The sequence below is a fragment of the Serinus canaria genome, chromosome 1, assembly GCF_022539315.1.
Source record: "Serinus canaria isolate serCan28SL12 chromosome 1, serCan2020, whole genome shotgun sequence".
NCBI lineage: Eukaryota > Metazoa > Chordata > Aves > Passeriformes > Fringillidae > Serinus > Serinus canaria.
In genome coordinates this window covers 101,394,722-101,409,029 of record NC_066313.1, presented here as the reverse complement: position 1 = coordinate 101,409,029, position 14,308 = coordinate 101,394,722, and the positions used below count along the sequence as shown (strand labels likewise).

At 45.7% G+C, this 14,308-nt stretch overlaps 1 protein-coding gene across 4 annotated transcripts in view; it reads left to right on the top strand.

The window, feature by feature from the left end:
• Nucleotides 1-11,387, top strand: part of PCYT1B (phosphate cytidylyltransferase 1B, choline) — a 31,878-nt gene extending 20,491 nt beyond the window's left edge. Inside the window, exons 6-9 of one of the 4 annotated variants that reach the window (XM_030234193.2) lie at nucleotides 844-986; nucleotides 3,167-3,355; nucleotides 6,216-6,305; nucleotides 8,385-11,387. In XM_030234193.2, coding sequence (XP_030090053.2) covers nucleotides 844-986; nucleotides 3,167-3,355; nucleotides 6,216-6,305; nucleotides 8,385-8,591 — 629 coding nt within the window. In that variant the 3' untranslated portion in view covers nucleotides 8,592-11,387. Of the gene's footprint in view, nucleotides 1-843; nucleotides 987-3,166; nucleotides 3,356-6,215; nucleotides 6,306-7,510; nucleotides 7,821-8,384 lie in introns of those variants that run through there. The other 3 variants (XM_050979634.1, XM_050979625.1, XM_050979643.1) reach the window with 3 other exon arrangements.
• Nucleotides 11,388-14,308: the final 2,921 nt, after the last annotated feature.

Genomic DNA, 14,308 nt, shown 5'->3' with positions numbered 1-14,308 from the left:
AGTAATTTTTATTTTTAGCTCTAATTAACTACTAAACCTAGGTGTGCCTGCACTCTGCTACTGTTGCATTTGTGAATTGCATTTACAGTTCAGGTGCTCCTGCTTTGGTGGGGAGCAATTAGAAAGCCACATATATCTCAGTTGTGTTGAGGAAAACATGAGCAGTATTGATAAATGGCCAGTTTTCTTGGGGACTGATTTGTCAGAGCAGGGAGGATGGTTATGCAGCCACTGGCATGGCTGGATGGACATGAAACACTACACTTCACACACATTACACTTCATCTTTCTGTCACAAACCACTGGCACCTCCAGAGTGTTTTCCAGTTACTGTAATGCATCTTTTTCCTGGCTTTTGTCGAGGCCAGAGGCTGGTCTGTTCTGCTCAGCAGAACAGAGACTGTCAGATGGTGTAGCACAGGAATGGAAATAAAGGAGAGCAGCAAACCTCCCTGCTCCTTTATATAACATTAAATACGGGCTGTGCTTATGGAAAGTACTGCTCAGTGAATTGGCCACAGCTGTGAAGCTTGGCCTTCCTGGCTCAGGAGCCCCTGCCAGTCTAATGACTGGAGGAATGGACTCTAATAACTTCCACATCACAGCTGACACTGTACAGGGGGCAATTTTTAGTCTTTCTAAAAACTTGAGAGAAAAATGAGTAGTATAGCAACCTTGCCTTCCCCAAACTCACACAGAAACAACAGGAGAGAACTAGGAATAAGGCAGAATTGCAAGCCTCTTACTTTTGTCAGGCATTTTTAAGTTCATCCTCAGCTATCTGCCACAGTGCCTGGTCCTGTCAAGCTTTATCAGCAGGCTTTTTTTTCCCACTTTGCTCAGGAATGTTTGTACCTACGCAGAGAACCGAAGGTATCTCCACATCGGACATCATCACGCGCATCGTGCGCGACTACGACGTGTACGCCCGGCGCAACCTGCAGCGAGGCTACACCGCCAAGGAGCTGAATGTCAGCTTCATCAATGTGAGTGCACTGATCCACGTTTGCTCCTCAAACACTCTCTGCTAGCATTCTGAATGTAAAGTAAAGGTTAAGAAATTATATCTTCCTTATGCTGCTTTTAAAATAGCTGGAAAGAACTTAATTTAAAAGACACTGGTAAGCTGAGGGTAGTTTTAATTGATCCTTTTAATTAGCAGCTTAGTTTCCATCTTACGCTTTTAACAAAGGTGCTGCTCCCCCTTCCTCCTTGAGCTGTAGATGACCATGACACACTAGGAAGGAGCCCACCCTCCCACCAGAAGCTGCACAACCATTCACCCAATACATGATTTCTTTCTATATTCCTATTCCAAGAAGGCAGCCCAGAGAGCATAGATTTTGAGATCCAAAGTTTCTCTACAGTGTGATAGGATTAAAAAACCAACAAAACAAAACAAAAACCCTAACAAAGCCAATCACAGAGCAGTGAAATTACTAGGGAAAGCTAAAATGGTTTTCAAAACACAAGGAAGTATGCTAGGAAGCTGGTACATAAATGATGCTGCTGTAGAGCTCAGAAACCACAATGGCAGGAGAGCCATGTGAAAGGATGGCTCAGATTATTCATCCTCCACATACAGGCCTGCCCCTCCAATAGGAAGGAAACACTTTATGAAAATTAGACTTTACCTTCCTTCATTTTCTGTTTCAAGTCTTGACTTAAGACCTCAAGATAACCCACATAACTGAAATCTCTGTTGTGGTCTCTGAGATGGCTCACAGCAGGAATTCCCACCTCGCTCCCTGGAGCTTGGAAACCCCCTTGTGAAAGACTGAACTGTGTCATTTCATTAGAGTTTCTCTCTTATTTTGAAGTCTAGCAGATAAACCCCAGATCAGAGGGCATAAATATTTATTTCACTGTGCTTTTTTCGAAAGTCTTCTACACCTTTAAAAAGTCTTGCTTCTAAGTACTTCACTCAGAAGGATCACTGTTGCAAATATCCATCAAAATAAGGCATGCTGGATGCCTTGGAGATTCTCAAATTTATCCTAAATTTATCGTTGAGCAGCTGTGAGGTTAAGATACTGTTGCATAAGTTATGCTTGCCCCTATCTCAGATGATGATATCTCCTGAAGAACCTCCTGGCATAATTGTTTAACTTGCAGTAATTTAAAGGCAGAAATGCTGATTTGCACTGGAGACTGTTCATCTCAAAATTAAATCCCCAGGATTTCACAAGAGCACTGGTCTTGTTTGCAGACGAGCACTGGTTTCCTCATTAAAGGGCTGATCAGCCTTTAGGTACAGTGGAAGTGAGGTTTCTTTGGACCTTGGGGATTTTGTTTGTGCTTGTGGCCTGCAAAGACAGTTCTTTTAGTGATTTGTGAGCTGGAATAAACCCCACTTGCTTGTTTTTTTAGAATAAATTCAAGTGGGCATTAAATGGAGTTAACAGAAAATTAAAAGCCAATAGTGATCTGTGCTTCTACACAGACCACCACGCCTTCAAGAGCACAGCCTTGCTTATTTGCTTGTACCAAAAATTTGTGGAGCACACAAGCATTTCAAGACAAAAGCTCTTTATTCCTGAAGTATTTCAGAAGCTTTTGCCAGGAGCTCCCTAATATTATCTTCTCTCTCTCTTTTTTTCTGTATGACTTAGCAATTAGGAGTTCTCTCTTTTCTGTGAAGTTTGCTGGCCACAAGCCATTGGCCTACACACATCAATGTTGCAGCCAGAAGCTCCTGTATTAGCCAGGCTCAGAATTTATGAGAGTTTTCCTTCTGCTCTGCAGAAATCTACCCAAAGAGACATTTTAGTCCAAGTTGACATCCAGGCTGGCAAGTCAGCAGCATTTGCTAGGAAACATAGGGAGATATGCCTTTTGCCTACTCTTAAGTTTGAGCTGTTAATTTCCCACTCCTCTCCTTCACAAGATTCTTATAAATTTCAAAGTGCATTCAGTTTGAAAATACAGAAAGACTCGTGTAGTGGATTAAACACAGTAATCACACAAGAAACCTTTTCAATGTGTACCTTCTGCATTTTATTCCACAAATGTTAAACTTGCATTTATAAAAATAATGTGAGAATAGCTAACCAAGGCCATATGTATTAGGATGCATTAATGCATTTTTTTTTCTTCTTCTCAACTGTCTGTGGCTAATTATTTCTAAGTTTTTTTGTACTAATCTTTGACCACACTTTTAAAACAGGAGAAGAAATATCGCTTTCAAAACCAAGTGGACAAAATGAAAGAAAAAGTCAAGAATGTGGAGGAAAAGTCAAAAGAATTTGTTTACAAGGTGGAAGAGAAGAGCCATGACCTCATTCAGAAATGGGAAGAAAAGTCCAGGGAATTTATTGGCAACTTTTTAGAGCTGTTTGGACCTGACGGAGCTTGGGTAGGTATTCTGCCATGCCAGGAAGTCTGAGTGTTTTTATGTCTCCTCTCTAACACAGGTGAAGAGCAGACTTTGTTTCAAAAGCCAGCACAGCAGGGTAATGGCAAACCTGGTTGCTGAAGCCATTACTGCATACCAATACTGCAACAGCAGGATTTGCTACTTCTGGCTGTTGCTTGTTTGGGATATCTGTATTTTGTGAAGGTGTGATGATGAATTTAATACTGCATTCAGTAGAGCTGCATCACTGCACCACACAAGCAAACAGACCCATACAGTCTGTTGGCCCTGTTAGCATTAAATGCAAGCACTCCTGCATCAGGGATCTTCACTGGAGGTAGTGAGGGAAAACAGGACCATTGGAAAGGTTTTCAGTAGTTTTCTTTCTGGTCTGTATGCAGCAGTAGAAGATTATAATTTTCTAACTTCAAAAACTACTGAAAAAAGTTCCAAGTTATTTTACTTGTCAAGTTCAGGCTCATCTAATTGACAGCAGGGAAGGTTCAGGTGGGACTGTAGCCCTTGCAAAGCTCTCCTTGGTATGTGTTGCCTTCACAGAGCCGTTTACTAAAGGTCCCCAAGTGCCTTGGAAAGGCAGTTCAGAATGTGCAACAGCATCCTTCTGGAAAGAAACCTGCTCAAACCAAACTCATGCACTGAGTGGTGAGCTGGTGACACTTCAGAGCCCCAAAAGAGTCCTGGCCCCCATCTGTCAGTTCTGATAGCTTGCCAAACCTCAAGAAGCTTTGTTTGCTTGTATGACTTTTCTTTGCTGCACTGAAACCAGTAACAAAGCTGAGATTGAATGTAGAGTTTGTGTTGGGATGAAAGCCCAGATCCTCCAGTGCAGGCACCATCTCAGACACACTGCTCTGGTTGCAAACTCTGAGTGAAAAAGGTACCTTCTGTTGGAAGGAACTCAGCAGATATTTTGTTTTTAGGATTAAGTAGCTCATATCAGTGCTGTATCACAACTCATTGCTACCAAGTCATGCAGTGCCTGCCTCTTACTGGAGTTCTCATCTTTGCACTGACTTGCAATGTTGATTACCACTCAGTTGAGAAAAACCCAGAATTAGGCTGAGAAGGCTTCAGGACAGAGACTGTCATCATACAGCTACTTCTGTCCACCCCAAGGCAGTGATCACTGACCAACTCAGGCCCCAGCCACACGAGCAGTGAGTTTATGTAACAGATTGTTCATTGACACTGGCATGTTCCTGGAGGAGGGCAAGAAGGCAACTCTTCTGATGAAATGCCCAGGTTTACCTACATTGTTCACATCCATGTGAAGCTTCCTCTGTGACTTGTTGCCCATAGAGCTTGGTGTGTGTTCCCCTTGTGGGATGGTCCTTTGGCCATATGTGCTGAATAACTAAAGCTGATGCTAACAGAGTACGTGAAATTCACAGGAGGTGAGATGAGTTTAGCTGTGCAGTGACAGGGAGAGAATTTGAAAGCATTGATCCTATTTCCTGGCTCTACCCACTCAACAGTGCATGCTAATGGCATTTTTAAAAACCTTTGCTGATAAAAAATTTTACCAAATTGAATTAAGGAAAAGGTGCTCTGCATGTATCTTTTAAATTTAGAAACTCTTGTTTCCCGAGTAAGTGTTTGGCCACAGAGTAGGAAGTCTGGCGCAATCACAGGGACCTTTGCTAAGAACAAGAGGAGTGAAATCTCTTCACAATGTTGTAGGAAAAGCATCAGTGACAGCAAGCTGAGAGGTGGTGTAGCTTTTTTAAAATCAGTTTGAGCCTTGGCAACAGGAAAGACTTTTAAAAAAATGATAACTTACTATTAGTGTCAAAACTGTTATTAATGCTAATTTGCCTTATCACTGTTAGTTAGAAGTTGCTTTTAATGTTGACATTAAAAGTACAGGAATCGTTATGGGCATGCTGGATTCCTAGATCAGTAATTTGCATGCCATTAATATGCTATTATTATTTCACAAATAATTATTATAATATACTTTATGCTAGCATCAATTTTCTAAAAGTAAGGGCTATGTAACCCACAGAAAAATGCCTGCTTGTGAAAGAGGTCAAGATGTCAGTTTTCAAATGTCTAGATGTCTGTAATTCATTGGCAGTTTTGCCCACCTGTGCAATCCCCTGTGCATATGTTTTCTGTAAGAGAGTCAGAGAGGTCAGAAACAATGATTAGTGTGGCACGAAACTTTTCTGTGATGTGAGACAGGACCACCAAACAGTCTGGCACACAGGGCCTAATGGCAGAGACACCACTCCAGGGTGCAGGTATCCATTCCAGCCCCTCTCAGACATGTACAAGCAGGCACCTACAGCTGAGGTCAGTGGAGAGAAAGCACAGCCCACAGGGCAGGGTTTCTGTGCCAGTCTCTCTCAGAAATGTCCCTTCAGATGAGGTGTCCCTTCAAGGGGCTGCCTTCCCCCTGCTCAGCACACAGGGATACTTGGGGAAGGTTGCCTTCCAAACAGCTGACACACCTCAGACATCATCAGGGGCTCAGGTAAGACAGGTTGCAACTGGAACCTGGGGATGGTGTTAAGGCCACACCACCTGTCTGCAGCCTGGACTTAAAGTGGCCTTGGAACAATCAGAAGCGCAAAAGCAGACACCCAGCTGGCACTTGCTTTATAAAGCAAAGGGGTATCAATATACAGGCAGTAAAATTCAGAAACAGGCAAAATATTCTTTCCCAGTAGCAAGTTTGCCAAAAACAAACCCTAAACTGGTTGGGTGTACCTGAGCTTGCTTGAGTCGAGGCTTTGAAATTATTTCCCTACCTGTAGTAAAGGACCACAGTGCATCCAGCCTTGTCTAACCCTCCAACACTCCAAGGAAGCCATTAACACTTGTTCTACTTCTTCAGCACCCAATGGCCCAAGGAGCTCCTTGCCTGCAAACAGCATGGCTTACTGACCCTGCTAGCACAGCTGGAGAGAAAGGTGTTCTGAGGCAGGTGAGTGACACCACCTCCTCCTCCTGCAGAGCTGTGGTTTTAGCCAGCAGCCTGGTGGTTCTGGCTCTAATGCAGGAGGCAACATGGAGGGGCTGGGCCCTTGCCCTGCTCAAGGTGTGAGTGTATCAGTTTGTTCCAGCAACAGACTCTTCACTGAAGGCCTAGGAAGGAGGTGTCCTACAGCCTGGCTGAAGGACTTAGCAGGAAGGTGGGATTCTCCTTTCCAAACCTGGCCTCCGTGACTAAGGCACAGTCAAGAACTCCCTGCCACATGGGATGGTGCAGGCGAAGCCAAGCTAGGGCACTTGGATGTCCTCCAGCACTGCCACCACACCACCACAAAGCACCACTGTGCCACTGAGTTGTTAGAAGTGACAACAGAAGGAAGTCAAAGTATTTTGATTGGCCAGGAAAAATATATTTCATATCAAACAGGGGGAGTTTTTTGGTAATTATCTTCAGTAAGAGGGTGAAATAAGCCAACAGAACCTCACATTTCTGTGATCTAAAGAGAAATCTTGCACCCCTACCACTGAATTGCAGACAGGCTCTGGGGCTTTGCCAGCCCTGGTGACATCCTTGCAGCTCTAAGCTGCAGAAATCCTCCCCCATCCGAATGCTTCCTGGCACCATTTATCAGGAGCAACCACCATCTGCTAACTATTGAGGTTTTAGAAGTCTTGACTAATTTGAACCTAGGAGTAGTGCAGGGGTAGGTTACACGCCATGGGGTTTTTATGCTCGAAAGCCTTGAGAAGTGTAGCTCCAGGCAGGAACTGTTCTTACACTCTGTTCTGCAGTGAAATCCAGGCTCTAAAACTAAGTCAATAAAGGCTAATGTGATGAAGATGTAAATTAGGAGAGGGAGCTCACAGAGGAACAGCTAAGTTCAGTATTTGTGCTTGATTTTTAAGCCCTGGGATTTAGGAAACACCCAGAAACCTGAGGGGGAAACCAGCATCTGCCTCTCCACTGGCAGGGAATACTGTTTCAAAGGGGAGGAGAAAGCAAGATGAGCAGCCAGATACTGTGTCAGCACAGGGCAGAGTCACTGCAGAGGGAAGGGGAATAGGAACAGGATGAAAACTAGGCAACTGCAAGCTGGATCTCAGCTAAAACAGGCAAACCCGTACGTTCTGCACAAGTATTTTCCGCTCAGACCTGAGTGGTAACTTAACTTTGTCGGGGCTGGATCTTCCTTTCAGCCGAGCATCGCCTGTGACTCAACTGCCAGTCCTGCAGCCAAGGTTGAGGCTTCTTACTCCCCATCCCCAGGAGGAGCAGAAGGGCACTCGGATTTGGCATTTTCCATGTGAAGCCTGCAGCAGCTGCACAGCACACACCATGTCTTCCGTAACCCAGCGTGATGCAAGGCCACATTGCTGCTAAAGAGTAGAGACACTTGCCTTAGTGTAGCAGATTGCTTGACTGCAGAGGTGTCTCTTCCACTCCACCAACTCTGGCAGGCCTCCACTCAGCTTTACAAAACAAAAGTGACAATAAAGCTCCAAGCAAAACATAGAGCCTGCAAGTGTTTTCTCTTTTCAACAGACACCCAAATTCAGACATTCCCACCCTCAATTTATGGGTTTGGGTCGTGCCTGCTCCAGGCAGCTGGGGAAGTGGCTGCCAGTACTTGGCAGGCACCAGGCTGTCTCCCTTAAGGGACAGAAGAATAAAGGCTAGAAAAGCCAGGAAGCTCAGGAGGAGAGGGGTGGTCCTTCCCAACATTCTAGAAGGAAAAGGCTGTGGGAACTAGGATACCGGGTGTTCAGGCAGAAAAGTGACCTTTGGAGACGAGAGCGTGACCAATACTTGCGAAAACCACAAAGGGAGTCCCCCGTGTGTGGCTCAGGCCAGCACACACAGTGTTCTCACACTGGGGGTGGCCCAGCTGAGGTAAAAACTTGCATGCAAGGACCAGCAGAGGCATGAGCACAGCAGAGGCAAACCAGCCATGCTCCAGGGCTCTGGCTCCCTGCTCCCTCCCCGGTGAGAGGCACAGTGCAACCCCTGCCTGCCTCCAGCCTTCCCCTCTGTGCAGTACTCAAAGAGCATCTTTTCACTTTGCTTTTGCAGAAGCAGATGTTCCAGGAACGAAGCGGGCGAATGCTCCAGGCCTTTTCTCCCCGGCAGAGCCCCAACAGCAGTCCTACGCGAGGCCGCTCGCCATCCCGGTCTCCATCTCCACCCTGGGTCATCAATAAGACCTCCCCTCCCTCTTCTCCAAAAGCTGCCTCTGCCTCCCTCAGCAGCATGAGCGAGGGAGACGAGGATGAAAAATAAAATATATATTTTTTTAACCATGAGACAGAAGAACAAGCTATGAACTCAACCACTGGATGGGGAGAAGCGTGAGGAACACCAGGGGTATCTCTGACAACAGGGATCGTGCTCTGGGAGATGTCAAAAATGAACTGGAGCACAGCAAGGGAGATCTCAGGAAGAGCTTATCCCATCCCCACTCCCTCACGGTGCTGGAGGCCCAGCCAGCAGCACTTGCCAGGCACAGCCCCAGGGACTGGCAGAAAACCACACCCATGTGCAAGTTCCTGCCCCGTCTTGCTGATTTCCAGCTCTGCTCCAGGCCAGGCCTGTGGGAGCTCTGCACCAATGGGGGCTGGCAGGAGGAGCCCAGCTGGCTCCTGATCCAGACCCAGCACACGGGGAAGTGCTGGCTGCAGTCTGCAGAGAGAGAAGATGCAGTTATACCCTGCTGACCTTGAGTTCTTCTGGCACGTGAAGGAATGGCATTGCTGCAGCAAATATGTTGAGAAACTGGGAATAAATAAAGTTGGGGTTTTTTTTCTTTTTGAATAACATCTGCCCCAGAGCCCAAATCATGCACTGAAATGAAGAGATCTCCAGGCAAGTTGGTGGAAATCCATTTAACATATTCAGTGCTGCTTGCTGACCAAGCCTCTGTGTGGGGTGTAGGTAAGGAGTTGGGCTTTTTGCTTTATCAAATCACTCTCCATGTTCCTGGTGCCTCAACAGCTGCCTAATCACTTCTGGTTTGCTCCCTGGCTTTGCACTTTGAAGGCAAGAAAGTAAATGAAAAGACAGCTATAGCTGGAGTGTGGTGGTGTAGGAAATAAGACAGTTTGAAGACGCTGATGGTTTTTACTGGTGAATTATAAAAATATCCCAAGGCCTTTGGACATGGCCTTCTAGAAAAATCTGCTGCTCCCAGCTATGTATCAGCAAATGACAAGCAAACAGTGCTGTTGTCACATGGTACTCAGCCAGGACAAACTTCTCATCAAACTCTAAACAAGATGTGTTCACAGACATCAAACTCTAAACAAGACGTGTTCACATCCTCTGCCCCTGCAAAGGGTCCCAAGGCTATTCCTGTACACTAATATGGAGAAAAAAATGAAAAAATGAAAAAAAAAAAACCAAAAAAACAAAGGAAACTTTTTGAACAGGATTAGGCAGAACTATTTTCTTTCTCTGTCCATGAGAGGTGTACAGCCTCAAGCAGAAACACAGGTGAAGCTCTCCCCCCAATGCTGATCTTCCTAGTTGGAAAAGCCAGTCCTGCCTGACATCTGGTTCCACATTCAGTCCCTCAGCTGACACCTGCTGGGGTGGCTGCAGGAGCTGGCAGGATTCCTGAGCCCTGGGGTTGCTTTGCCCCACAGCTGCAGGAACCCCCCAGCACTGTGCCACTGATGGGACTGTGCCACTGATGCCATTTGGCTCCCAAGCTTGCCTGGCACAGCTGCCTTAGTGCACAGGCACATTTGGGGCTCTCCAGCCCAGCAGCAGCTTTGGTGCCAGGCCAGCAGGTAAAAGCTGCCACTGTCCCTGTCTCACAGGCAGCCTGTGGGCACAGCCCCAGGCAGCCCGGGCAGGGGGCTGCAGCCACAGCAGCACTCCTGTGCCACCACTGCCTGCAGCTGCAACCCCACTAGGACACGCTGGCTGCTGTGGGCACCACCAGTCAGCATTTGCTAGATCCCTGCACAGGCAGCACAGGAAATGGTGGAGGAAGGAGGGCTCCACTTCTCTCTTGGAAAAAAACTGAGGGATCGAGATGTCCAAGCATGTGAGGTGGCTGTGCTTGCTGGCAGCAGCACCCCCTGGCTGCCGTCCTTACCTGGCTGGGTGACCTGGTTGGTAGGTAGACACCTTTCCAGATACTCTTCTGGGCAAGTACATTACAGACCTTGGTAACAGGCACCAAATTAGCCACACACTCTGCTCACTCCCTATAGCTTTCATCCCTCCTCCACTACAAGGTAACTGATTTTTCTTTGGCAACATTTTGCCAGACACTTCTCAGACCACCACAAGACCAAGTACACAGCATCTCATGCACTTTGTCCTCTGGAGTCAGCTAGTTCCTTCAGAGAGCTGCAAAAAGAGGTGAGCAGGAAACAGGGTGGAATGTGCACAGGGACAGCCACAGATATTTCAGCTGCTGCCAGCTGTGTGCCTGATGGGATGATGCAATTAAGACCTTTCTCAGCCTTAGGCAACCTGCTACTGTAATTTCATACCTGGGATGCACTTGTTAGTTTTTCTGATCTTTTGCAAGTCTTAAGTCTTCCCATCACAAACCACTCCTCCACCACAGGAACTGTCTGCTTCTACTGGTGCTGTTGAGAGACGAGCCATATCCAAATGCAGTGGAGGTGGGCAAGGATTTGTTGTTCTTGGCTTTTACCATTGTTTCTTGTTCATTTTACTTTCCTAGTACTTACTGTTCAGCAGCCCTTGCTCAGTGGTTTAAGTGGAGACAGCACCATAACTTGTACATGGGAACTAGAGAAAAACTCACCAGTGACCTGTTCTTAACAGAAGCTGTTTCTCAGGGTCACAGGTGGCTACCCAGCAACAAAGCCATATTCTGTACCAGGTGTCTGTTTGCATTTAGGGTATCACTAAGCTGAAGCCTTTGCCCTGCTGGTACATTCATGTGCTGTCTCTTGCAAACCAGAACCTCATGGTGTCTGGACACGTGGAAGGCAATTTTGCACTTCTGAGTCATGGTTGGGTTTTCACAAGTATTGCTTTAATTTAGTCCTATTTATCAGCCAAGCTCCATATGAACAATAAAGTGTATGACAGATACAGCTGCCTCTCCCCTTCATTTTACAGCATCTTTGGACATGTGAACACAACCTGCAGGGGAAACCCCAGTGGTGGCACAGTGACTTTCATCCCCATCCTTGGTAGCCCAGGGCTTTATGCCCCCACAAAGCCACGAAAGCAGCTCTGCCAACATGCCCAAAAGGCTGCTGCTTGTTCTGCTGCTCTCTGCACTAACAGGATCACCTCTCCTTGCCTTTACCTTGCAGCCAGAAAAGTGTGGGTGGAGGTGAGGAAGTGCTTGTCCCAGCTGGAAAGGTGCAGCATTAGACATCAGCAGTGTGATACCTTCTTTACCCTGCCCCAGCACAGTGGAATCAGGAGCCAATATTTAACTCTTACTTCAAAGTGGAAGAAAAATGGTGCTTTTGCAGCCATTCTGGTTCCACTGCTGAAAACCATCCCCAGCAACAACTGAGTTGCTCTTGTGGGTGCCAAGATGATATATGGCTGTGCCAGATGGAAAATGGCAGCAGCAAACATGAGCCACAGGGACAAATCCTGACACTGGCTTTTGGACTTTTCCCTGAACCAAGACAGTCTGGTGTACAAATATTCCTGCTTTGCTCTTTCCCATTTGTCCTTTCTGTAAGAAGTCAGTACCTGCAGCAGCTCTAAAGATTATTTATTCAACAGTCCTGCCTCAGGCAGGGAGAAGCTGAAACAGCAAATGGAGGCTCAGGACTTCCTAGTCAAGACATTTTTAATTAGAGAATAAGCAAATTTCAAAGTCATTGAGCATAAGAGAGAATCTATTTAATGGCACACACTATTTAATACACCAAAATGCTCCCACATAATACAAGGCTCCCTGTATCACCTGAGATGGATTTGGGTCTGTTTTCAGCAGTGCCTTGGTACCACTTGGGAGATGTGTAAGGAATATCCCTGGGAGTGAGCTTACAGTGTACAGCTCAGGGGACCCTTGTTTTGGTTGGTGGCAAACCCCTCAGGAACAGGACAGTCCCTGAACCAACACCAGGCCTGTCAGCTCAGCAGGAAGGAAGGTTTGATGCTACAGTAAATTTGCTTGTAAAAGGGTACCAAACCATCATGGAAAGTCTCCTGTGTGACAGCACGTAACTCCCTGACCTTTTCATAAAACAGAGCTGAAAATAAGGCTGAAAATGGAGCCAGGGCTTTGCCTCTTGCATGGAGACCCTTTCAAGTATCAAACCATCTTCAGAACTCCTCTTCTGATTTGGATTTTGACAAGAGATCACTTTCCTCTCACAATGTGTGTTCCACAAGCACACACACACCCAGTGTTTTCTGCCCTTTTCTTTCCACAGGGAAGGCACCTTCCTGGTGTAAGGAAGGGCAGTGTTAACATTTCTAATCTAAATGGAAATCGAGGCCACTGCCTCATGGCTCTTCCTGAGGGGAGAAGAGACAGACACAGACTGAAATAAAAAAAGCTGAAAGCCTTTGGACATGCACTTCCACTGTGCCAGGTGGGGAATGTGGCACGGAGACTCCAGCAAACACTGAGGCGCTTCCCAGGTCGAGCACGTTTGCCGATCTCCCGGCGGAATGCAGCAGGCTCTCGTGTTACACCCAGTTCCTCCCATGGGAGACCTGAACTGCCCTGCCCCAACACTTATTCATGGCCAGTTCAAACAGTTCTTTCACACCTGGTATCTCCATCTCCTTTTAGATCCTTTCTTCAACAGCATCAATCCCTGCTTCAACAAGGAATGGGGAACTGCAGGTTCTGACCCAGGTGAGGCAATTTTGCCTTTCACATAAACACAATTTAATTTTTTAAATATTTAATGGGATTAATGAAGAGAAAAATGTTCCATTATCTCAAAACAATTATTCTTGTGCCTAAGCACGTGACAGCAGGAACACTCAAAAGGGAAAATCCTCCATGGTGGCACCAACCAGGATGCATGTGCACATCAAGTCTCACACATACTTTGAAATTCTAGAAACAGCTGTGATAGAATAAATTATGTCTTCTTCAGCACATTTTGTGGTATTTTTTTTACCATATTCCTGTGATTCTAATCACATTTCTCTACAAGCACTGGTTTTCCATAAAATAAAGTGACTCTGAACTGCAAAGGCATCATCTGCGCAGTAAGAGCAGATTAATTATAACCTGCTCTTTACAAGTGACCAGTTCTGACTACCAACAGGGGATGTTATTTTTATGTTTTACACACCATTCTGGGCTCTAGCTTTTTCATTTCAAAACTAACACATTAATCAGTAGGGATCTAGTTACTTTGCTGCTTGGCCATACTTAAGATAGTTTATATCATAATCAGTTTAAAAGTTGATGAGCTTCATTTTTACCAGTGTCCCAAGCTTGCACTTCTGTGGTATGTCATTAAAAGCCACAAGCCAAAACAAAATAGGAAACTATCCCTTGGGGGAAATTTCCATTTTTTCCACTCATCCCCCCCTTGGTTATCTAAAAGGCCTCTCACAAGTGAGTGCATTTATTCTAGAAAAGATCCGACCTAACATTTTAAATATTCATATTCACATGCAAACAAAACTGCATAAAGCCATTATCCTGTGTAAGAATTAACAAATGCCCCCAGAATAGCTGGTTCCAAATTAAATATGATTCAAACAGCATCACAGATCTTGGGTGGCTTGTTTTAATTTCCTTTTTCCTCCTCGAGAGAGCCTTTTCTTCAAATGACCCCACAGCACAAAGCTGGTACCACAGCCACAGAGAGAACATGAAGAACTGTTAGAAAACCCACAAGCTCACAGTCTGTATCTTTTAAAGAAAGGAAAAAAGAAATAATGCTATGAGGTCAAACACCTCTTAAACTTCCACAGGAGCTAATTAAAACCCAGCCATTATGCAATGAGTGCATTATCAGCAGAACTGACTCTGGCCATTCTGACCTGAATGAAATTGCACCCACAGAGAACTACCC